Source organism: Gracilinanus agilis, chromosome 3 (assembly GCF_016433145.1).
Source record: "Gracilinanus agilis isolate LMUSP501 chromosome 3, AgileGrace, whole genome shotgun sequence".
Taxonomy (NCBI): Eukaryota; Metazoa; Chordata; class Mammalia; order Didelphimorphia; family Didelphidae; genus Gracilinanus; species Gracilinanus agilis.
In genome coordinates, this window is record NC_058132.1 from 504258863 (window position 1) to 504284467 (window position 25605).

The 25605-nt window shown below is 39.0% G+C and overlaps 1 protein-coding gene across 1 annotated transcript in view; it reads right to left on the reverse strand.

The window, feature by feature from the left end:
• Nucleotides 1-9594: 9594 nt before the first annotated feature.
• TMEM255B (transmembrane protein 255B) overlaps nucleotides 9595-25605 on the reverse strand; it is a 103158-nt gene continuing 87147 nt past the window's right edge. Inside the window, exons 7-9 of the mRNA XM_044669323.1 lie at nucleotides 21514-21673; nucleotides 18871-19014; nucleotides 9595-9762 (exon numbers count right to left, since the gene is read on the reverse strand). Coding sequence (XP_044525258.1) covers nucleotides 9595-9762; nucleotides 18871-19014; nucleotides 21514-21673 — 472 coding nt within the window. The remainder of the gene's footprint in view (nucleotides 9763-18870; nucleotides 19015-21513; nucleotides 21674-25605) is intronic.

Here is a 25605-nt window from a genome sequence, read left to right on the forward strand (position 1 = left end):
AGAGAGAGAGAGAGAGAGAGAGAGAGAGAGAGAGAAAGAAAGAGAGAGAGAGAGAGAGAGAGAGAGAGAGAGAGAGAGAGAGAGAGAGAGAGAGAGGAAGAAAGTTTCCTCATTTGTAAAAACAAGGATACAATAACACTTGTCACTTCACCAGTACATAATTTGCTTGTCTCAAAATATATATGTAAGCTGTTCTTTTATCCTTATACCTTGCTAATCAAAATTGTAGAAGCTGGGTTTTCTTTATAGTTTGGCTTTTTTTTTCCAATTACTTTCTCATTTACTATTGTTGTTGTCCAGTTGTTTTTAGTCATGACTGATAAAGATACTGGAGTGGTTTGCCATTTCCTTCTCCAGCTCATTTTACACAGGAGGAACTGAGGCAAACAGGGTTAAGTGATTTGCCCAAGGTCACACGACTTAGTAAGTATCTGAGACTGCATTTGAACTTAGGAAGATGAGTCTGCCTGACTCCTATCCACTGTGCCACCTAGCTACCCCTCTTATTCACTACTATTACTCAGTTCTGTAAAGAATGTTCCACCCCTTGCCAAGACAATAACTGCCTTCATCTTCTGATTTGGAAATCATTCAGTCCTTTGTAGGTCAGTTTGATAATGGTATCTTTTGAGCCTTAAAGTTATTTATGGACATTAAAGTACAATATTTGAGATCATAATTTTCCATAAGGGGAAATTGAAAACATGTGTCTAAGGAAAGAATGGGATTTGAATCCCTCCTTCTTTGATCATCTTCCTGCTGACTTTGTTCACACTACTTCCCTCAAAGTAGTTAAGAAAAAAACTATGAGTGAATTATGGAATCTGGACTCCTTTACTGAATTTATTGGTTTTTGCAGAATTTCTTTTCTTCCTTTCTTTTAGAGGTGGCTAGATGATAAAGTGGATAGAGACCTGGACTTGGAAACAGAAAGATCTAAGTTCAAATTTGGTCTTAGATACATACTAGCTTTATGACTCTGGGAAGGTCACTATCTCTGTCTGCTTCTGTTATGTCATCTGTCAAATGGGGTTAATAATAGCACCTACCTCACTTTGTTGGGTTGTTGGGAGGATAAAATGAGATCATATTTCTAAGGCGTTTTGCAAATCTTAAAATTATACATAAATGCCAACTGTTATAATTTTACCCCTCCTACTTGCTAATTAAGGATTTCCTAGCCAATAGCTAAATGGAATGTCTTAAGGGCTTGATTGGAAGACAGTCTCCAAATGTCAGAATAGCTGGTCAGCTAAGAAGAAGAAAAATCTGTCAATCCAACTGTGAAGCCATGAAAAATGAATTCAGTTGAGAAAGTAATTGTTTTACTTTCCAGTGATACCACAAATAGTTGGTTGCTGCCTTAGGTTCCATCTTGGAATTTGGGGAAGTGAATATCTTTGCTTATTTCCTCGCCTGTGGAAATTCTAAAGACGTATATTGTTTTGAAATGGAATTCAAGGAATTTCAGGCATATTTACAGAAATCCAGACCTCAGGGAAGAATCTTGACTAAAAGGCAAAGATGAAATTGGGAGGAAGTAGTACCTGGATTCAAGCCCCAGGTTTGCTGCTCCCTACCTGTGTGACCGAAGATAGCCCATGAGGTCCCTTCCAACTCTAAATCTCTGAACCTATAACTCTGAAGATCTAAGTTCAATGCTGTTTGATATATGATTTTGGACACATATTTGTCTCTCTAAACTTTAGCCTCCTCATAATAAAGGGATTCAACAAGATAATTACTAAAATCTCCCCTAGAGCTAAATCCTATGACCTCTAAAAAAGACCTTTTTTTAATGCTAGGTCAGGTAGGTGGTACAGTGGATAAGAGTTCCAAGCCTAGAATCAGGAAGATACAACTTTATGAGTTCAAATCTGGCCTCAGACATTGTGTGACTCCCGGGCAAGTCATTTAACTCTGCCTCCGTTTTCTCATCTGTAAATGAACTAGAAAAGGAAAAGGCAAACCATTCCAATATTTTTGCCAAGAAAACTTCAAATGGGATGAGGAAAAGACAATCATATTGAAATGACTAAACAAGAAAAGCCTTTGTGCTAAATCAGAAATAACATAAAGATCAATTAATTTGTAGAATTGTAGAATTGAACTGAATAGCTGACCTAAGATGTAAAAATAGTTCCCCAAACACAGAAGTCAATAGTTAATTCCAAGGTTCTTGGTTCTTTTGAAAGCTAACAGTTTTTTAGAGAAGGGAAATACATTACACATTAAAATTTTCTTACATCCTAAGAAGAAGGTAGTTAAATTCAATCTTCATGGAGCAGGAAAAATGAACAATCAAAATAGGGACAAGATTTCTAGAGATACATTCTCAGGGCTAAGGGATTCAAAAGAATTTACTAATCCTCTCAGATTGGTTAATATGACAGAAAAGGAAAATGATAAATGTTGAAAGGGATGTGGGAAAATAGGTACACTAATGCACTGTTGGAGGAGTTGTGAACTGATCCAACTATTCTGTACAGCAATTTGTAACTGTGCCTAAAAGGTTATAAAACTGTAAAAGGGCTTTTAAACCCTTTGACTCAGCAATACCACTACTAGCTCTGTATCCCAGAGATCAAAGTAAAAGGAAAATGACCTATATTTACAAAAATATTTAGAGCAGCTATTTAAATGGTGGCAAAAATTCAGAAACTGAAGTGATTCTCATGAATTGAGGAAGAGCTGGACTGGTTGTGGTATTGCAATATAGAAAATGGCAGGATGGACTTCCTGCAGGGTATCCTGCCATTTTCTATATTACAGGTATACAACTGTGATAGAATACTAAGAAATGGTGAGCAGGATGAGGTTTCAGAAAACTTATATGAACTGATGTTAAGTGAATTGAACAGAACCAGAACATTATACATAACAACAACAATATGATCAATTACAAATGACCATTATTTTGATCAACACAATGATCAAAGACAATTCCAAAGGACTTATGCTGGAAAATGCTATCCACCTCCAGAGAAAGAACTGTTATGAGGAAATTAGGAAATTAGATATTTAAAGTAAGATAACACCCAGGTTGTCTCTAAAGACCTGAGAATTCCACCATGGAATGAAGAGAAGGGAAGTTTTTCCTTGAGAGTCTCTGGTTAAGGCTGAGACAGGGAGAGTGTGGCTGCTTTACCTGTCCCAGTGGAGAGCCAAAGAAGTGTGGATTCAACACAGAAAAAAGAAAGACCTGCCAGTGGAAGATCAAGTGAGCAAGAAGATCTATCTGCAGTGGTTGACATCCCAGTCTGAGCCAAGCTCCTTGATTTTACTATCTTGGATTTACCTTGCTGTGGACCTGTTTTTCCTGTGACCATCAAGAGGAGCAGAAGTGGACAAAATCTGTGAGAGATCCAATTCCCTTCCAGCCAGCCAGGCTGACAGCCTGTGTTAGAGTAGTGTAGTCTTTGACCCATCTCTCAACCCCTGTGTTTGTCTGTAGGTTTAGGGTGACCACTCCCCATTATCTCTTACCCCTATAATCTTTATTAAACCTGTGTTTTATAATTCCTTCTGCCCAGTCTCACTCACTGTTTGAAGGTTTCACAGACCCCCAGGCTAGGTGGATTTGAGGTAGCAGTTGGTATCAGCTGTCATTCCAAGATTTCTCAAACCCTCTATCTTGGTGTGGTTTGTGTTTCCCCAATTTCTTGGTTTCCAGACTGTTATCCCTGACCCAAGCCTGCCCTCCTGTTCCTCACTCTTTAAACCCAGTAATTATAAAGGTTACCCATAAAAGAACTAATAGAGTTTGAATGTATATATTTTTTACTTTCTTCATTTTTCTGGGGGATGGTTGGGTTCACTGTCATTTCTTTTGTAATAGAACTAATATGGAAATGTTTTTTATAACTTCACATGGATAATTTATATAAAATTGCTTGCCTTCTCAAGGAAGAAGGAGGGGAAGGAGGAAGTAAGAGAATTTGGAACTGATTTTTTTAAATGAATGTTAAAAATTGTTTACACATAATTGGGAAATATTTTGTGAAATAAACCAAATAGATATATATTGGAGGAAAAATGTTTGTTGGTTGATTCTAGCAAACAGGGATTCCCTTTGTTTCTCTTATCCCAACAGTCAATCCTGAGGATCCTGCTGTGAGTTCTGATGTAATATTACTCTACTATGTTCACTTCTGGACATTTCAACTCCTGCCAAAGTGTATACTGGAGCATCCTGTTTGGAGGATCAGGAAAGAGGAAGGCTGGGATTACTCTAGCCCTGAAGGAACCAAGCCTAGTGTGAACAGTGATTTTCAAAGAACACAATAATTTCCTTTCTGACTCCTTCACGACCTCTTAGAATAGTTCCCACAGAAACTGCACCATCACCAGGCTGGAGCTTAGTGGGGTTGATGCTAAGGCCTGTTAACAAGGGAGCTGCCTAGACCCTGATTATTTTATTAATTTTGTGATAAAACAGTGCTTGACTACTTATTCCTGAGTAAATCTGTCAGTAATTAAGAAGAGAATGGTACAACAAAAGCCTGGTTATGGCACTAGCCATTCTTTTTGGCCTTCTATACCCACTCAGAACATCCTTTGCTAAATTGTATACATAATTTGAATAGTGAAAATGCATTTACAAATGTAGATGAAAAGGTCTCATTAATTCAATTATGTGATAAAACCACTCATTGGCTTTATCGTGTCATGTAGATTCACAGACTCACAGAATATCAGAGCTGGAAGGAGCCTTAGGATCTATCTTGTTCAATCTCTTTCCTATCATACAAATTTTGTTATGGATTTTAAAACAGACATTTTGAATATTTGCTTCCTTAATATTCGGACACAATTTTCATTGTGAATGAGCAATCAGACCAAAGCATGTATATATTTTATTGAAATATCATATAAATTTATATAGGGTAGCTGGGTGACACAGTGTGATAGAATCCTGGAACTAGAATCAGGAAGATATGAGTTTAAATTTGGATTCAGATACTTATTAGCTGTGTAACTCTGGGCAAGCCACTCAGTCCTATTTGCCTCAGTTTCCTCATGTGTAAAATGAGCTGGAGAAGGAAATGGCAAACCATTCCAGTGTCTTTGCCAAGAAAACACCAAATGGGGTCATGAAGAGTTGGACGTGACTGAATGACTGAACAAAAACAACAAAAATAAATGTGTGTGTGTATGTGTGTATAATCTGTGTATGTTTTATTATATACATATACATTTGTATATAGCCAGTAGCTAGTATGGAATACTGGGGAGAGAACCAGCCACAGTGCCAGGAAGAACTATGTTCAAGTTTTACTTCTTTTTTTTTTAAACCCTTACCTTCTGTCTTAGGATCAATACTGGTTATTGGTTCTAAGGCAGAAGAGTGGTTAGGGCTAGGCAATGGGGGTTAAGTGACTTGCCCAGGGTCACACAGCTAGGAAGTGTCTGAGGCCAGATTTGAACCCAGGACCTCCCATATCTGGGCCTGGCTCTCAATCCACTGAGCCACCCAGCTGCCCCCTCAGGTCTTACTTCTGACGCAATAGCTGTATGATCATGGGTGACCACTTAGCCACTCTGTATCCTAAGTAACTCTCTAAGACTATAAGTTTCAGAGAGGGTGACAATCTAACATTGGTAGAAAAAGTTTCCCTATCTATGTAGTTCCCTATACCAATGAAATCACAGATCCAATTCATTCATTTATATATGTTTTTGTTGTGTTTTAGTCCTTTCAATTCTGTCCCACTTTCATGTCCCCATTTGGAGATTTCTTTCCAAAGGTACTGAAATGGGGGGTGGGGGGCACAGCTAGGTGGCTCAGTGAATAGAAAGTCAGTTCTGGAGACAGGAGATCCTGGGTTGAAAACTGATGTCAAACACTTCCTAGTTGTGTGATCCTGGGCAAGTCATACAACCTCCACTGCCTAGCCCTGACCACTCTTCTTCCTTGGAATCAATACACAGTATTAATTCTAGGATGGAAAATGTTGAACTTGGTTTTATGGAACCCCCAAGTTTGCCTTTGTCCTTTGGGAACTTGCCTTAAAGGAAGTCCCAGACTTACCTTGTCTTAGACTGAACAATGGACCACCAAGCATCCATTAAGCATCCTGAAGAGGAGTGATAGAAATACTCAAACCTCAAGTACCCTTTTTGTCTTAGAAGTTTCTCCTATTGTATCTTAGATCACTCCCTGGTACCCCAACCTCTGGCTATAGCCTCTTTCCCAAACCCACTAATAACCAGTTAGTGTGTGTCTCCTGTCCTTCATTCCCCAGAAGGTATATAAAACCCCAAGTTCTTCAGCTCATTGGAAAATCTCCTTTCAAGGTCCTTTTCCCCAGAAACACTGTTCCCAGAGTCTCAGAGCTTCATTTGGCTCTGTGTGGTATCTAACACATGACTCTGTATAGGGCCAATCAGAGCGTTGTCTTCCTTGTCCTGATTTAAAGACTTGTTCTTTCTAACTACTTTAGTGGTTCTATGTTTTTCAAGGTTGACAAAGGTAAAGCTTTGTTTTGTTTTTTTAAAGATACTAAAATGATTTGCTGTTTCCTTCTCCCAGTCATTTTTTAAATGTAGAAACTGAGGCAAACACCAGTAAGTGACTTGCCCACCTATTTAGTGTCTGAGTCCAGATTTGTCTTTCTGATTCCAACCCCAGTCAGTGCTCTATCCACTACACCACCAAGCTGCCCTTATTTATCTGTATATATTAGTATAAAAATATATACACATGTTCTATGTTTTGCAAACTAATATACACACTTCCCCCTCGTGTATAAGGGAGATCTTACTGGTGCAAATATGTGTCTACATTTTGTGCAGTACCCTGGCAGGGACCTAGAATTTACCCTTTCTGTTCCCTTTATGCAGTGCCAAGGGAAGGTGGCTATAGCAAAGCTACTCTTCTCAGGAGAGAACTTAAGGAAGTACATGGTTTACCAAGAGTTAATGGATTAAAGCTTTCCTGTTACAAACTTAATCCAAACAAAAGCCAGTGTGACTATATTAGAAACAATTATCTCCTTTTAGCGAAGCAGAGACCAGCTTGTTGTTTTGATGTATGAGTTCAAGAGAAATGGGAACTTTTATCCATTGTTTGACTTTTTATTTTATTTCATTGTTTTAATATCATGTACACATTTTTTGGCCTTCTGGGTTCTAATCGACAGATGAAGAAACATTATAGGAAAAGGAGTGTCTTTGGTGAGAACTAGGCCAAAGTGTATAGAATCATTACAAAGAAAGGCAGGGTTGAAAATCCAGCTGTTTAAACCAAGGCTGCCTTAGGCAAAGTAACTGAGCAGTCAGATTCTACAATATAATTTGAATGACTGCGGACTTACAGGGCTCCCTGCTTAAAAGTATCTCCCCAAACCCTTGACTAGGACTGTCATTCCCACCATTAGAGTCATTTCTTTGGCTGAAGGCACTTTATCTCCAAGGGAGAGTTGTTCAAATCCAAATAACCCATAAGCAGAAGAACGTTAGCCCACAATCAGGCAAATTTCAAGCCATTCCAAAATTTTCCTTCAGCCATTGGCAGATAACTCAGCTGTTTTTTGAGAATTCAGATCTTCACCCAGTAGATTAAAATACATTGTACATACATTAACAATAACAGCACCAAATACCCAATTTAACCAAGGGTGCTATATGTCAGGAGCAAAACTCCCTCCAAGGTGCAGCCCTATCTAGATGAAAATATAATTGGGAAATATTGAATGAAAAGAATCAAAAATACTATACAACAGAGACAATGTTAATTTGTGGTCTTCTAAGTCAATATGTAGTCTGTAGGGGATCCATTTCTATTTTGAATTTGACAACACTATTCTAAAAGAATTATAAACCTCAATTTTCTGAGGGATATCATACAGAGATATGAGTTAAGGGAAAGGAAGAAACAAGTATGACCATATATTGGATTGTCACCATTTTACAATTGGGATAACATAGGAATGTAAACGCAGAGATGACTCTTCTGATGAAACCAGCTTCTTACTGAAGAGCTAATACTAGTTCGTGGATCCCGATAGAAATCTTCATTGGCACAGGGTTATCTTTCCCACTCTGCCCCCAACTCCCATAGCTAATCTATATAGCGTTCATAAGTATGGCACTTTCGAGTCTCTCTGATCCAGTTTACTGTGATTCGATTCGTGTTTTCCTTCACCCTACTTTCCTTGGGAGTCCTTAAGTTCTTGTCCCTTAATATTATCTGGCAAGATCAGAGTTTGGGAGGATCCAAATGGAATGTAAGTGGTTTCCCATTTAGACTGCTTCTCCCTGGCCCCCCCCTTCCCCCACAGTGATCCTTTCTGTTGATACCCAGAAGAAATATGTGTCCTTTGTAACAGTCAAGGTCAAATCCAGTTCCAAGACTGGTCACCTAAGACAGAGCTGTAGCATTACAGCCAGCAGAGGGAGCCAAAGATTATGCTTTCCAAAGAAGCTACATTAAATTTACTAATTTTTTAAAAAATTAGGAATGGAGCCAGTGCTTTGGGTCTAGAAATCATAATCAGAGCATTATAGTGCTGGAAGGGTCCTTAAAAACCATCTAATCAAAGACTTGTATTTTATAGATGAGGAAATCGAGTCACAGATTGGAGTAGGATGGAGAACAAAGAGAATCCTCTCTTCCCATCCAACCAAAGCAAGCCAGAATCATTCCTATCCACAGCATCTTTCTGGCAAAGTGGGCACTTTGACACTTGTTGACTGAACTTATTGGTGAACTAGCCATCTTCCAGAAAACACCAGGAGAATACTATTCAAGATCAAACATTATAAAGATCAAATCCTGAGCTCCCATAGAAAACAATTTCACAATAGAAATACGAGAGGCTTCATAGTCAAGAAGTAACAGTTAACACATACAGAGTTCAGACAGCTAGCAAGCCTTTAAATTACAGCACTTGATACTTGACACTTTATCCTTTTTCTTCACAACGAAAGCTACCCAGAGATCACCGCAACAACGGGGAACGACGTCTCTTCTTTGTGACATGTGAACACATATAGGATCGATAATATATATGTACATAAACATATAGTATATTTGATTGTGCATTAATCAAGACACTGATTTTCTCTGGACTCTGTTTCCCTAAGGACAGAACAATGCTTTGTTTTTTGAAGCTGCAATGACGAAATGAAACAGAAAGCATGTTTTCTTTCTAAATGTGAGAAAAAGAAACACCAGAAGAGACAACCCTATCCAGACAAGAAGATTCCTAAGGTCACAGGACACCTCTGATGTATAGAAAAGGTGCCATGAGGGTCTGAAATGATAAAATGCTGCCTCTGTCGAGAACAAACAATGTTCTTGGTAATGGTTTCCCTTTACTCTTCCCCTTTGCCCATAGTTATAAAAGGGAAAGAAAGGAGGAAAGGTTTCTGTCACTGACTCTCAGCCACAACTTAGCAGTGTGCTCTTCTTGGTCAGCTATCTGGTCTGGTCTCCCAGATTACTGGCCCCTTTTTTAGTGAATGCGAAGGAAGAAGGAAGTGAGTAGAACTGGAAAGAGTTTCTTGGTTCATCTGCAGGCAGTCAAAGCAGCTGGTTTTCTGGAGATGTCTTTTGAAATCTGCCAATGACTACAGAAAGCCTATTCTCTTTCATGGTGCATATGGTGGAGGCTTTTCCCCAGGGAGGAAATAAGTTGGTGTATAGAGTGGTGGGGCATTGGGAGGAAGCCCATAGGTGGAGCTGGACTGAGACGGAGGCTGCGTGTCATCAGATAAAGAGATATCTGTGGATGACGAAGCTGGAAAATTGCCGGCAGGCTGTAATTAAACAGAAACGGCTTTCTTCAGTAAGCAAAATTAAAACTCAGGCTACAGCATGCATGCGGTGTATGAAAAAGCACGAGGAAAATGATAAAACCATCCCTTTAAACCACAAAGCAGTTGGGCACAGGGTCTCTGTCAAAAGCATTTTACCCACATAATCATTCCCTTTAGGAGCAATGATAAGATGAACCCAAACACCACTGTCATTGTTGGACTCAGACAATATGGTGGTATGGTTGGGAGGAGAAATGAATTTCTATTTGGCAAGGTTAGCCTTGGGGCCAACTGAGTTTCTTTATTAGAAATCCATAGACTCATAAATTCTTGGAAATGGAATTGGCCCAAGAGATCTTTTTAGTCCGGTCCTCTCCTGTGCCTAAATTTCTTAAAATTCACATCCCTGCCTGAAAGAACCCAATGATGTGAGATGCTTCAGAAAGGGTTCTTATTAAAATTTTGTACAGTGGTAGTAGGTCTATTTGAGCAATTATTTTGGTTAAGTGGTAAAAATACCCATTCGTCATTTGTTTTTCCAATTGACTGCCGTTTATCAGACTTTCCAATTTCAAATCTTAGGTACTTAGTAGATAAGACAAAAGTTCAATAAAGTTACATGTTATAGGCCATAGCATCAGTGGATCATTTTTATGGAACTTGACCATATATTTCATAATTCTAAGACTTTTTATATACTATGAGTTAAAATGTATTCTTCCGAATAGAGCCTCTTAGAGCCACACCATTGAACCCCCAGGCTGGAAGGGATCTGAGAAACCATTTAGTCAAATTCTCCACCCAGGGAAGGACTCCCTCTCTACAACATTCCTAGTGGATGGCCATCCAACCTCTGCATGAGCACTCTCAGTGGTCGAGGAACTACCACTTTTGCAATGCAACCCATTCTATTGGGGAGAGTACAAAAAGGGCATTCTTCTTTTTACTGAGATGAAATCTAACTTCCTATATCTTTCTCCCAATGGACCTCAGTTTGCCCTCTAGAGCTCCATGGATAAAGTCTAATGATGACTCTTCTTCTTTAAGATAATGTTTCAAATATTTATGGACAGCTATCACATTCCCTCAGTCGGCTTCTCTTTTCCAGGATAAACATCTCCATTTCATTCCAGCATTTGTCAAATAAGATGGTTTGGGGACCCTTCCTTTTCCAGATGCACATCAATTTTTGTTAATATTTCCGTAATTGAACAGAGTATTTTGGAGAATATAAGAGTAAGTCAGAGTCCAGAGTGACTTGGGATATTATCCTTCAATTAATATGATCTAGGAAAACAGATATTAGATGCAGCATGTCACAGTGGACAGAAGGCCAATCTTAAGAGTCAGGAAAAGCTGGTTTCAATTCCTGTCTCTGACAAATACTGACCATTTGACCATAAATATCTGAACCTCTCAGTGCCCCTACAGCACTGAAGTAGCTAGGTGGCAGGAGGGGATAGAATCTGAGTTCAAATTCAATACATAGACACAGATCACTGTGTGATTGAGCAAATCACTTAACCTCTGTTTGTCTCAGTTTCTATAACTGTAAAATGGGGATAATAGCAGCACCTACCTCATGGGGTTACTGTGAGGATCAAATGAAGTATTTGTAAAGTGTTTAGCATAGTGTAGCATACAGTAGGTACTACATAAGTGCTTATAGATCTTCTTCCTCCCCCTTCCGTAGGCAACTCTCCAAAACTATAAATCATAGAGAAACTACCAGTGTGTAGCAGTGATAAACTATCCACAGGTCTAGACACTTCCCCAACCCCAAGAAATAATCAGGAGAGGGTTTGTTTTTTGTTGTGTGTGTGTGTGTGTGTGTGTGTGTGTGTGTGTGTGTGTGTGTGTGTGTGTGTGTTTGTTTTTAGGTTGAGGAGCCACGTCATGTTATTAGCTCATGTTGAATTTGTAGTCCCTAAGACCAATGAGTTTTCTTACATGAATTGTCATTTTGTTTTCTTTTCATTTAAAATCCTTACCTTCTGTCTTAGGATCTATATTAAGTGTTGATTCTAAGGCTTTTAGAAAAGCAGCAAGAATTAGTAAATTGGGGTTAAGTGATTTGCCAGTGTCACACTACTAAGAAGTATTTGAGGGCAGATTTGAACCCAGGTCTTTCCAACTCCATGCCTGGCACTCTATCCACTGTGCCACCTACTGCTCCCAAACTGTCATTTTTAAGTAAAGAATTTCACAGATATCTCCATTATCTCATTCTAGTCTTGTTGAAACTTGCATTCATTATCCAGAGTTCCAGTTCTCACTCCAAATTTCTGTTGCCTATAAGCTGAGTCTGTTTCTAGCACTCAGCCTCCTAGAGCACTGCCATGTATACCATTCCTTATCAGGGGATTCCTCTGCAGTAAAGGAATATTTTCTCTGTTTTGAAGAAAATGATCACACTGGCCCATTTGTTCACATTCTGTAAATGGGAGAGGCATCCTGCACATTTCACTTTTAAGAAGGAAGTCCTGAAGGGGCAGCTGGGTAGCTCAGTGGATTGAGAGCCAGGCCTAGAGACAGGAGGTCCTGGGTTCAAATCTGGCCTCAGACACTTCCCAGCTGTGTGACCCTGGACAAGTCACTTAACCCCCATTGCCTACCCTTACCACTTTTCTGCCTTGGAGCCAATCCAAGATGGAAGGTAAGGGTTTTAATTAAAAAAAAAAAGAAAGAAGAAGGAAGTCCTGGATTCAAATCTGGCCTCAGACACTTCCTAGCTATATGACCCTAGATAAGTCACTTAACCCCCATTGCCTAGCCCTTACAGCTGTTCTGCCTTAGAACCAATTGGTTCTAAGGCAGAAGGTAAGGGTTAAAAAAATTTTTTTAAACAAGAAGAAAAACGTAGAGAAGAAGGTTAACTGACAGTGAGCTCACATCAAAATCAGGAAGACCTAGGTTTAGGTCCTCTCTTTGGCATCCCCCTACTGAGTGTATGACCCTGGAAAAGTCATTTAACTTATCAATGCCCCCAGAAAACTCTTTCAGACTTTTGAGTTGTAAGGCAATTGCTATGCTGCACTGATAAAGGAAGGGTTCCGCACTGGAAGTTCCCTATACCAGTGAAATCATAGGTATGGACTCCTGTTCTCTTCCCCCTGATCAAAAAAAAAAAAAAAAGATGAAACAAGAACAAAAGTGACTATGATGCAAGAAAGAAAAGAGGCAAGGGAGAAGAGTTTAAACCATCCAAGTTGTGCTTCCTTTCATTATTCATTATTCATCTACTGAGATTTTTAAAGATGTTGGGTAAAAAAAAGAGGTAAAAACACCCTCTCTAAGACATGAAAGTTATTTTATCTACATTGCTACGTGTTCTTCTCCCCACCAAGATATAAAAACCCCACAAATATTTCAGTTTTTCTAGAGACACATACCTGAAGATCTATGTTCACAATAGAATTTTATGAGGTCAACTATAGCTTCATGGCTTTAAAGCAGTAGTTGGCAACATATGGCTCTTGAGCCATATCTGGCTCTTTCGAGGGCCAGATATGGCTCTTTCTGCAGGAGCCATAAAGTCAATTTTTTTTTCAGGTGCTGTTACAGGAGCGCACTGTGAGCACTGTATGGCTCTCACGAAATTACATTTTAAAAAAATGTGGCGTTTATGGCTCTCACAGCCAAAAAGGTTGCCGACCCCTGCTTTAAAGGAACAATTTTCTCTAAAATTCTAATGGAAGCCCCGTAGTTTATGTAATTTCATAACCAGTTCCAGGACTATTATCAACCTTGCATCTCAGGATTAAAGATTCTCTCTCTCTCTCTCTCTCTCTCTCTCTCTCTCTCTCTCTCTCTCTCTCTCTCTCTCTCTCTCTCTCTCCCCTCATTTTTCTATCTCTCTACTTTCTTCTTTTTCTCTCTCACACACATACACACTCACATTCACTTGCTCACACATGTATGACTATTTTTTTAAAAATCCTTACCTTCCATTCTCAGAATCAATATTGTGTATTGATTCCAAGGCAGAAGAGCAGTAAGGGCTGGGCAATGGGGATTCAGTGACTTGCCCAAAGTTACACAGCTAGGAAGTGTCTGAGGCTAGATTTGAATCCAGGACCTCTCATTTCTAGGCCTGGCTCCCAATCCACTGAGTCACCTAACTGCCCCCACATATGAATTTCTAACAAAAGGTGGAGAAGGCCCTTTATAGCATTTGCCATGGAGTTTCTTTTTATCTAGGATGGAGCAACTAGGACTTAGTCCTACTGTTTCAAATTGAGAGGGCACTGACAGCACCTACAGTCTTTTAGCAGTGTAGAAACAATACATCTTAGCATGTACCTAGCAAGAATAATTAGTTAAAATGGGGAACTACCAGATATGTCTGGGTTGAGCAGTTCCCACTTATTCTAGTCCTTTTGATCCCCTTTGACAAACTCCCCAAACACACAAATAGAAAGGAACACAGTCTTCATACCATTTTCCCTGAGTGCTATTTACCCAGGAAACAAAAAAATCAGTTACTCACACTCATTCGCTCACACATATATGACTATTTTTGAAACCCTTACCTTTCATTCTCAGAATCAGTATAGTGTGTATTAATTGAATCACACATTCAAGTTTCTTATCCTCTGCATGTGTCTGTCCTTCACTAATACTAAGTTGCTTTAGCCATCACTACACATGCTGATGCTCATCAAGAATAATGACTTTGGGATCAGAAGAATGAACAGATTCACCAAGATATATGAACAATAAGCCAGTTCATGATACACATCATTAAAAAAATCTTTGTTCCTGTTGTTATTTATTAGGAGGTTTTGATGCTAAATTTGTAGGTTTCTTGCCTAGAAGAGATCTTGGGAAAGCAGAGAGCTGTGACTAGGGATAGATCTGTACCTTTTAACTTTTCATTCCATTTTTTTTACTGACCACTCAAAATAAAACTAAAAAGTAGCTGGCTCATTCTCTGCTCTCTATTATGCGGACATATTTTTAGCTGCTAATTATGTCAACAGAACACTTAACATATTTCCTTTCCATCTCTGATGGGTTAGCTGAAACGGAAACATTGATTCTGGTTTTCTTTTCTTAGGGAGCACACACAGCCTTATTTGATTTGTTCTCTCTTATGAAATCTGATTGTTAACATATACGTAATTACACTCCTGCATATGTTGACCATAACAGCTAATTAAGACATCAGGATGTGAACCAAGATCTCCCATGAGATGATGAGATCAAGGGAGTTAGATTTTTCAACCTAGGATGGTTGCTGTTTTCCAAAAAGCCAAAATCCCAAAAGGGAAATGAGGAGACAGTACATCATCTTGATAAAATAGGATTAGTTCACCAACTATCTTGGATGATCCATATCTTATTTATGGAAGCTATTCACCACCATTTAAAAAATATTTACATTTCCCTTTCAGCTCTTTCATGGTCAATGGCAGTAGTACCATTAGGTGGAGAGAGTGCTAGGTTTGATGTCAGAGGACCTGGGTTTGAATCTCCTTCTATTTTCTACCTATGTGATTTTTTTTTAACCCTTGTACTTTGGTGTATTGTCTCATAGGTAGAAGATTGGTAAGGGTGGGCAATGGGGGTCAAGTGACTTGCCCAGGGTCACACAGCTGGGAAGTGGCTGAGGCCGGGTTTGAACCTAGGACCTCCTGTCTCTAGGCCTGACTCTCACTCCACTGAGCTACCCAGCTGCCCCCCTACCTATGTGATTTTGAGCAAGTCAAATTAATCTCTTAGGGTCTTGATTTCCTCACCTAAAAATCATGGGGGTCACATTAAATGGCTTCATGGGTCACTTCCAACTCCAAATCTATGATTTTATGGTTACTATCCCTTGGGAAGGAATAGCTAAGTGGCTCAATGGGTAGAGAGCCAGACTTGGAGACAGGAGGTCCTGGGCTTAAATCTGGCCTCAGATACTTCCTAGCTGTGTGACTCTGGACTACTCAATTGACCCTAAATGCCCTTCCTTGTTGATCTTTTGCCTTGGAACCAATGCTCAGTATTGATTCGAAGCCAAAAGGTAAGGGGGGGGGGGAGAGAGAGAAAGAGAGAGAGAGAGAGAGAGAGAGAGAGAGAGAGAGAGAGAGAGAGAGAGAGAGAGAGAGAGAGATGGATAGATAGATAGTAATAGATATAGATATAGATATAGATATAGATATAGATGTAGATATAGATGTAGTTATAGATATATTAAGAGAAAACTTTCTTCCCTTGATTTGGCCTCAGGGTAAGTGTGCTTTTTGCTTAGATATCTGTAGTATCTAATAGAACAGAAATGTCCTGTGTAAAAAAAAATTAGTTAAGCAGTTTTAATCAGTTTATATTCATTGTTTTATACCTTTTTGGAGCTCTATATCTCCTACATGTAATCCAGTTAGATACTCAGTGTTATAATAAGTTGTAACCATAGATTTAATTCTAAGTAAAAATCCCAATTGTTGATTAATTGTGTAGGAGAATCAGTAATCAATAATCATATTATGAGGAAAATTCCCTATGTGCCTTGCAAGATACCTTTGCCTAGAAGAAATTGTGCATGTCTTTAGTGTTCTAGAATTTATCTGAACTTCCTCAGGCTGTTGTTTGGCTTTGATACTATAGAATAACCTGAGCCATTTTTATTTTCACCATATCTGGAACAGGTGGCTATGTAATATCCCTCCATAAGAAGACAAGAAAAAAACAAACCTGACCTTAAAGAAAGAGACCCTCTAGAAGACAAAATTTTGGTTGTCCCTTCTGAGAAGAAATATTCAGCTGATCAATCCACCTTTAGGGGGGGCAGTTTGTATAATCTGACTCCCTTGCATAAAGCATAAATATTTGTCCATTTCCTCAGACCGTGCCGGGCACATCTCTGATCCTGACTTTGTGATTTACACCAACAATAAAGTCAGTATTGCCCAAGAAGATTGTTTCCTAGTATTTTTCTTTTACAGATATAATTTATTCATATTCTTGGCTAATTTGTCCTAAAAGCAAATTCTGTTTATCTTTGTGACTTGGTTTCCTAACATTCAATTCCAAAATAGAAGACTGTGGCTCAGGCCAGGCAATCCACCCCCTCATCAATCAAATTATGAATTACACACTCAGCAGCACACAGGTGACCCCACTTGGAATCATATTGGCCCCTGTGGCTACCCCCTTCCAAATCCCTGTGCCCCAGGGGCTAGCAGGAAGGAAGAAAGAACCACTTTAAGAGTACTTTCACAACAAAAACGCTTAGATGAAGTCCTCCTTCACTCATTAATAAGACAGTCACTGACTATGGTGACTGAGTAAATTGTCTTTAGAGGACAGAGTTACATGGGACAAAGAGAAATGGCTGCCTGGACTGGTTTTGATATATAATATCTCATCTGATGTGCTCCAAAGGACCATGAAGTTTCTTAAGGTTGTTTGCCTGTTTAGAGAGCCTTATGTTATTTATATTAAAATAATAACCTTAGGAGATTTGACTACCAGGTTTCTTTCTTTCTTTCTTTTTTTTTTTTTTCTGAACTCTTACCTTCTGTATTAGAATTGCTACTCAGTAGTTCCAAGGTAGAAGAATCGTAAGGGCCAGGCAATTGAGAATAAGTGACTTCCAAGATACACAGCTAGGACATATCTGAGGTTAGATTTGAGCTCCTGACCTCCCATCTCCAGGTTTAGTCTTTCTATAGTGTCAAAGCTATACTACTTAGCTGCTGTAGTAGGCTGAACTCTACTACAAGGGTCTGCCAAAGTTTTGCATAAATGAAAGTTTCTATTATGGCAAAAAACTTTGAGAGTCACTGATAAGGTTGATGAATGAATGCAATAACATTTATTAAGCACTTATTAGGCACTGAGCACCATAAAGCATTAGGGACACAAATGTGAGATAAATGCAAAGAGAGCCCCTGACCTCAATGACGAGGCTACAATTCAACTTGAAAAGTTATAGGGGGGGATGCCAGCTGGGTGGTTCAGTGGACTGAGAGCCAGGCCCAGAGATGGGAAGTCCTGGGTTCAAATCTGGCCTCAGACACTCCCTAGATGTTTGACCCTGGGCAAGTCATTTGACCCTACTGCCTAGCCCTTACCACTCTTCTGCCTTAGAACTAATACACGGTATTGATCCTAAGATGGAAGGTAAGAGTTTTTATCTTTAAAAAAAAGTTATAGGGGAGGGAACTAGGTAGCTTAGTTAATAGAGGGCCAGACCTGGAATCAGGAAGACCTGAATTCAAATCTGGCCTCAGATACATCCTGGCTGTGTGATCCTGGGGAAGTCACTTACCCCCATTGCCTAGCCCTTCCCAGTCTTCTCTTTTAGAATTGATGCTGGCAGAAGGTAAGGGCTTTTAAAAAAAAATAAAGTTACAGGAACAGTAAATGGAGCAGCAGGGAAGTAGATTGGTATTTGATTCTACCATTACCATAGAAAGAGGGTCCTGAAACCAAAGAACACAGAAAGACAAAAGTGCTTGTGGAACTATGGGAAGGAAAGAATAGTAATTATTGAGATTCAAGACTTTGGATCCTACTAAAAACTTTCTCCCTAATTTTCCCATACTAAGACTGAAGTACCTGCCTCACCAGTACTGCAAAGCAAATTGTTTGATAGTAGTATACATTATTACCATCGTAAGAGAGATTGTAAACACCCGGGGCATCCCATTACAGGATTCCAATATTTCTGGTTCTCAACTTTGGCAAGCCTCTAAGAAGAGTTGTTCATGGGCTATGGAAGCAATTTCTTCTCTCTTGCTTCTGGATCTGCCACCAAATCAGCAAAACCTGGAAATGCCAAACCAACTCACACCGTGACCCACTGAGCCTACTATTTCGTTTCTGACAGGAAGAAGCACCAAAGGAGGTTTAATGAAAGACTGTTGTTGTCCATCCTGATTTAATCCTCAAAAGTTAGAGATCTAAGTTCTTCCTTTTCTTCATTATATTGGCTTTGTCATCCATTAATTTAAGTAAATGTTAAAGGAGGATGAGTGATCTAACCATCAAAGCAGGGGCATACCAAGTTCTTCCTCTTTCCTCCTTTACCACTATTGGCTTAAATGACTTCTTTGGCATGAATGTATATTTGATTTTCTGCTAGGTGACTATTAAGAGCAAAATTTGAAGGTACCGTACCTGAAGAGGTAAAGGGTAGGATGAGTAGGAAGGTAGTGGTGTTGTAGAAGGATAAAATCCTGCATATGTCAAGATCTGCTGGGCTGGATTGTAGAGAATTTGAGGAGGAGGTGCAGAACCATAGGCCATTTGGGATAGCGGTATCTGGTTCAGAGAATGGAAAATGTGTTAACAAAATGCAATGTCACAGAGTGATTTGTTCCCTTCAACTCTTTCCCCAGAGTGATTAGGAAGAATCAATCAATCAATCAGCCAGGCATTAAGTGATTTTTATGTGTTAAGCAATGGACCTGCAAAGAATAATAGCTACCATTTATATAGCACTTACTATGTGCCAGGTACTGTGCTAAGCACCTTACAAATATTATTTCAATAGATCCTCATAATAATCCTGGTACTCTGATTATCCCCATTTTATAGAAGAGGAAACTGAAGCAAACAGGTGTTAAGTGATTTGCCTGATTCACACAATAAATGTCTGAGAATGTCTGAGGCTGGTCTGAATTCAGGTCTAACAGACTCGAGGCCCAGTACTCTATCCACTGTGCTATTGTGGCAGGAGAAAGATGAAATAATTCTGATTAGAAAACTGAGGGAACTAAAAGACTTACACCAGCAAGTGGTAGTGGGAATAGAGTGAACCACATCAACTATCTTCTGACTCAATTCTGGATCGACCTCTCTTTCCTTTCTATTCAATTAAGGATCGAATCCAATTTCTGTCTTGTGAGAAAACTTTACTTAATGGTGGGAATTGTGAGAAAACTTATTTCACTGTTTGAACCTAGCCCTACATGGCTGGGAAGCTGGACAACTTCGACCTGTTGCTTAGAGACCCTTAACTAAGGACCTAAACTATGCCGACCAGAAATCCAGTCAAATTCAAAGGTTGATGCAAGGAATTTTCTCACAATTCCACATCTCAAGAATTGAGGGGATTCGATTGGTCCCATTTTGTTATGCAATGGGCACGCATGGTTTAATAAATTATCTGACGCTTGGAAGCTCAAATCTTTGTTTCCTCAGTCATTTCATCTTTCACATGCCACAGAACCCATATAACTTAAATGAAAATTGATCTCATCCTGGTTAATCAGTTATTGTTTCCATCTTCCTTTAATTGAATACGAACACTTGGGAGGGGGCAGCAAGACACCTCTTTTTCTGATTTCAGGGAGTTGTACCTCTTTGTTCTCTCCCTCCCAACTTGGAAAGACTCTAATCTTTCCTACAATTAGAAATCAGAGTAGCTAATTTTGCATCCTAGTTAATTGTTTTGTTTTAATTAATTGGTCTTATTTAATTAATTGCTCTTAGTGCATAAAAGCCCAACTCCCTCTGTATTCAGGGTCTAGTGCCAAAGCTGAGGAAGGCCTAGAACCAATTTGTTATGCAATTGGCATGCATTGCTCAATAAATTAATATGCTTAAAAGCTCAGATCTTTGTTTCCTCAGTCATTTTATCTTTCACTTACCACACCACCTAGCTGCTTTTACAAATGTAAAATCTTCCCCATATCCTCAACAAATTTAGTTTACCTCAGGACACAACATGTATGTGTACAGGTATAGACAACATGGATAAGAGATAATGGGGGGACAGGGTAAATGTTTTTTACCTCTCTCAGATGAATTTTTCATATAATCTAATTATTGCTAAATGTGTCTGTAAGATCTCTAAGAGCAGTGATATGTTTTTTCAAGGCATTTCATCTCTCACTATTAAGCAAAATGCTTTACACAAAGTACCCACTTAATAAATGTATTCTTTAAATTAAACTTAGAGCACTGAGGGTTTGTATGTAGTTGGGTCTTGCGTTTAACACCTCGGCATTCCTAGCTATTTGTTGTCATTTTCTCTTTTTCTTTTCAGTCATATCTGACTCTTCCTTACTCCATTTGGAGTTTACTTGGCAAAGATACTGGAGTGGTTTGCCATTTCCTTCTTCAGATCATTTTACAAATGAGGAAACTGAGGCAAACAGGGTTAGTTGCCCAGGATCACACAGACACAATAAATGTCTGAATTAGGGTGTGATCTCATTAGGATGAGTCTTCCTGATTCCAAGGCCAGTGTTCTATCAACTTCTAGCTACATTTATCAGTAAGATTAAGTTGTGTTAGATGATTTCTAAGGTCCTTTCTAGTTCTAAATATTTTATTCCATGATATTAAGCCCAACTCAAATGGTGCCAAATCTCTGGCACCATTTCCCTTTTACCCTCTTTCAATAAAGACTCTTTCCCACTGTAAAGTCACACAGTAATTTCTTTACTTCTCTGAAATGTCCTTTTCATATGATTTTATTATTGGCACGTATATTTGTAAGCTCTCTGGGAGCAGTGACATATTTTATCAAAGTTTTGCATCTCTGACTATTAGATATAGGGTTCTAGACAAAGGGCCCATTTAATAGACACTTTTTTTGAATTGAGCTCAGCTTTTTGGATTCCATGTCCAATGCTCTTAAAATTGTGTCTTTCTTGAGGCACAATTTCACAAAGACTCATTTTTAACCACCCCATGGAAAACAGTGTGTGTGTATGAGAGAGAGAGAGAGAGTGTGTTAGGTTAGTTTCTGTTCCTTCATTTGCATTCTGGACCTACACAATGTAGGTCAAGAGGGAGAATCGCCCAACTCACCATGTCTTTAAAGGCCCCCAGGACAGCTGCTGTGAGAATCCCCAGAAACAAACCAATGATGTTCAGCACTGTTGAGGTCCACAGCAAACGGTAAAGGTGGACCACATCCTGACAGCCACTGACTCCAATAAATTCATAGTAACTGGTAGAGTGTTCTGTGCTGTATGATGTAAAGGGAAAATGGCATTTGTATCTTCTAATTGTTTCAGATGAGAACAATTGTTACACAACCAACAGGTGACTAGAAACACATTGAATTTAGTGTTGTAATCAACTATAACTTACAACAAAATCCATTTGATATACATTGTATGCCTTATATATTATGCATACAGCAACCAATCAAAAATGGTTAGCAGTTCTATTAAGTGACTGCAATTAATGACTTTAGTTTAATCATGAGAAGTAGCATGGATAAGGAACAGAGAACTACCCTTAGAATCAGGAAGACTCGAGTTTATATTCCACCTCTGACGCCTCCTGCATATGCAACCCTGGGCAAGTCACTCACTGAGAAGTTACTTTTCTTTTCTTTTCTTTTCTTTTCTTTTCTTTTCTTTTCTTTTCTTTTTTTTAAAACCTTACCTTCTGACTTGGAGTCAATACTGTGTATTGGCTCCAAGGCAGAAGAGTGGTAAGGGTGGGCAATGGGGGTCAAGTGACTTGCCCAGGGTCACACAGCTGGGAAGTGTCTGAGGCCGGATTTGAACCTAGGACCTCCTGTCTCTAGGCCTGGCTCTCAATCCACTCCACTGAGCTACCCAGCTGCCCCACCCCACCCCTGAGGAGTTTCTTACAACAGTGAACTCAATCCCATATACCCCCATTCCCAGGTCCTCTCCCACCCAAAAAAGAACCCCCCAGATCAAGTTTTAAATTATTCTCTTTCCCAAGTTATTTTTTTTTAGCACAGATAAATGTTATGGAAGTTGACAATCTCTCATATCACATCTAAGAAATTCAGCGTGGTGTAGTGTAGTCACAATGAATTAATCAGCTAAAAAAACCTTATTAAGTGCCTATAATGTGCCATACACTGTGCTAAGTCTTAGTGATAAAGAAAGGCAAAAGTTAGTTTATACCCTTGAAGAACACATCTTGTTTTATGCAACCAATATGCTCTAAGATCCCTCGTGTAAGTTGAAAATTGAGCATAAGGGTGAACCCCATTATTTAATAAATATTTCTTATATGAACATATCTAGGCACTTTACAACTTTTCTTGAGCTTATCAAAACTAGCAGCATCACTACTCTTGTACTTTGGGGCCATTATTAATAACTAAATAGAGTTAATGAAACAAAGAGAAGCATTGTTCTGACTCAGAACAAGTAAGAGCTCCAGACAAAGACTGATGCAAGAATTAATGTTTGGTGCAAAACAATGTAATGACTCAAAGTAACATTTCTCAGGGTGAGAATGAGAGTGATTGGGTGAACTGCTGTGAGACTTTACAGAGTTTGGGGAAATGGTGCAAGATTTAGCATGTAATTAATTTTTTAAAATTGCATATATTTTTCTTCCTTTATTTTTTTATTGCCAATCATGTATGTGTTAATTCATGTGTGTTGAATATACCTAAAATGAAATCCTACCATATAATGAACCAAGCTCAAAGAAAAGATCTGCATTCAAATCCTTGCTGTGATACGTACTGATGGTGTGATTGCCTGACCTGCCTGACATGAGGGAGTTTCCTCACTTGAGAGTTCCCCACACCAACGGAATTCATGAGTGCAGTCCTTAACCACATTCTATATATTAATCAATTTTCATTTCACATGCACATACTCATTTTTTTCTAAAAACTTCACCTTTTAGAATCAATACAGGTATTGGTTCCAAGGCAGGAGAAGGGTAAAGGCTAGGTAATGAGGGTCAAGCTAGGAAGTGCCTGATATCAGATTTGAAACCAGGACTTTCTTTCTCTGAGCCTGGTTCTTAATCCACTGAATCCCCTAGTGTGTGCACTCTCTCTGTGTCTGTCTCTGTCTCTGTCTCTGTCTCTGTCTCTGTCTTTGTATCTCTATCTCTCTGTTTCTCTCTGTCTCTCTGTCTCCATCTCTGTCTCATTCTCTGTGTCTCTGTATCTGTCTGTCTCTGTGTCTGTGTCTGTGTCTCTGTCTTTGTATCTCTATCTCTGTTTCTCTCTGTCTCTCTGTCTCCATCTCCGTCTCCATCTCTGTGTCTCTGTATCTGTCTGTCTCTGTGTCTCTGTCTCTGTCTCTGTGTCTCCATCTCTGTGTGTCTGTGTGTCTGTGTGCCTGTGTGTCTGTGTGTCTGTCTCTCTCTGTCTCTCTCTGTCTCTCTCTGTCTCTCTCTGTCTCTCTCTCTCTCTCTCTCTCTCTCTCTCTCTCTCTCATACACACACACACACACACACACACACACACACACACACACACACACACACTCACTCTGCTGGAAATTTAGGTTAGTGTTCATGTCCAATGCTTAAGACTCCCCAGGCTACCATCATATCTCATGCCCCTAAATTGGAAGAAAGGTCTGAAGCAACAGAAAATAGAACATTAGCCCAAGAGGATCACTGTACTTTGAGAGGAATGAGGAAGCAGCAAAGTGCCCAGGGTGGTGCACAGAAGGGACAATAACACATAGGAAAAACAGCCTCTAGATCCACAATATCTGAGAATCTTGGGACAGAAGGAAGAGAAGAACATGAGTTAGGAGGAGAGAAGAAACAGAATGAATGAGAAATTGTGTGCTCAGAAAGAAAAGCAAAAGCACCATGGGTGAAAAGAACAGGGGAGAATTCCCACTCTATTACTTAATAATGATAATAAAAATAATAATAGTAACTGCTAGCACTCACATATTGCCTTAAGGTTTGCAAAGTGTTCTGCATTTGTTAACTCTGTGAGCCACACAGCAATCCTGTGAAACAGGTGCTTTTATTATCTCCATTTTAGAAATAAGGAAACAGAGACACAGATTAATGAAGTGATTTGCTCAGTCATACAATTAGTAAATGTCTGAGGCAGAATTGGAACTCCAACCTTCCTGACTTCAAATCTCACACCTCTCCACCTCCTAGATGCCCTAGACTTGCTACCTATATGGCCTTAGGTAAGTCATTTATTTTTTCTGGGTCTATGTTTCTTCATCTGTAAAATGAGGTGCTTGTATTAGATGATCCCTAAAGATGCTTCTAGCTCTCAATCTCTGATTTTTGTTCAGTTGACTGATTTTGAGTCAATCCATCAGCCCCAAAGAAATGATTCAAATATGACAGTTTCAGATTCAATGAGAGGTAATGGGGGGAAGGGGTTAGGTGGTAGGAATCTTTAAGACCTCTTCAAAACATGGATAGGATACCTAATTCACCCATTGCTGGGGTCCTGCACATTGATAATCCAGCAAATAACACTTATTTTGCTTAAAAGCCTAAATTCACATTGCATTCTTCATGGCAGTATTCTGATATAATGAATGCATTAAAATATATTTAATTCATTAATATGATATATGCTAAAACAATATGCTATATAATTCAATTTCTATATTATCATATGTAATGTCAGTATATTTATATTTATGTTATATATAAATAATTATATATTTAAATATCATTTACATTTAGGTATATGTTTTATATATTTAAATCAATAAAAAGCTGGCCAATAATACAGATCAATGAAAATTTACAATACTATAAAAAGAACTTTATTTTTTCCTCATTTTTTCAGTAATAAAGTACTTTATGCAAAAACCAATAGATCTTCAGCCACAGCAGCATATAAATTCTGCAGAGCCTGGCTTCTGCCAATCAATGGGCAGCAAATATCTCTCACAAAGTCCTCTACCCATCTTCTTTAATACAATACTTTGCAGACAAAGAACTTTCTTCCTTTTAATGATTTAAAAAGTAATTTTCTGCTAGGACTTCCCTGAGAGTTCTTGTGTGACTTTGGACAGTCATTTCCTCACTCTGTTTGAGAAGGTTGGAATAAATGGCCTCTAAAAGTCCCTTTGAGCTCAAAAACTATGACCCTATAATCAGTCCCCTGGAGAACTCCTCAAGAAGTGATGTCTCATGGAACACTCCAGTTTTGATGGGGCAGGTGGGCTTGC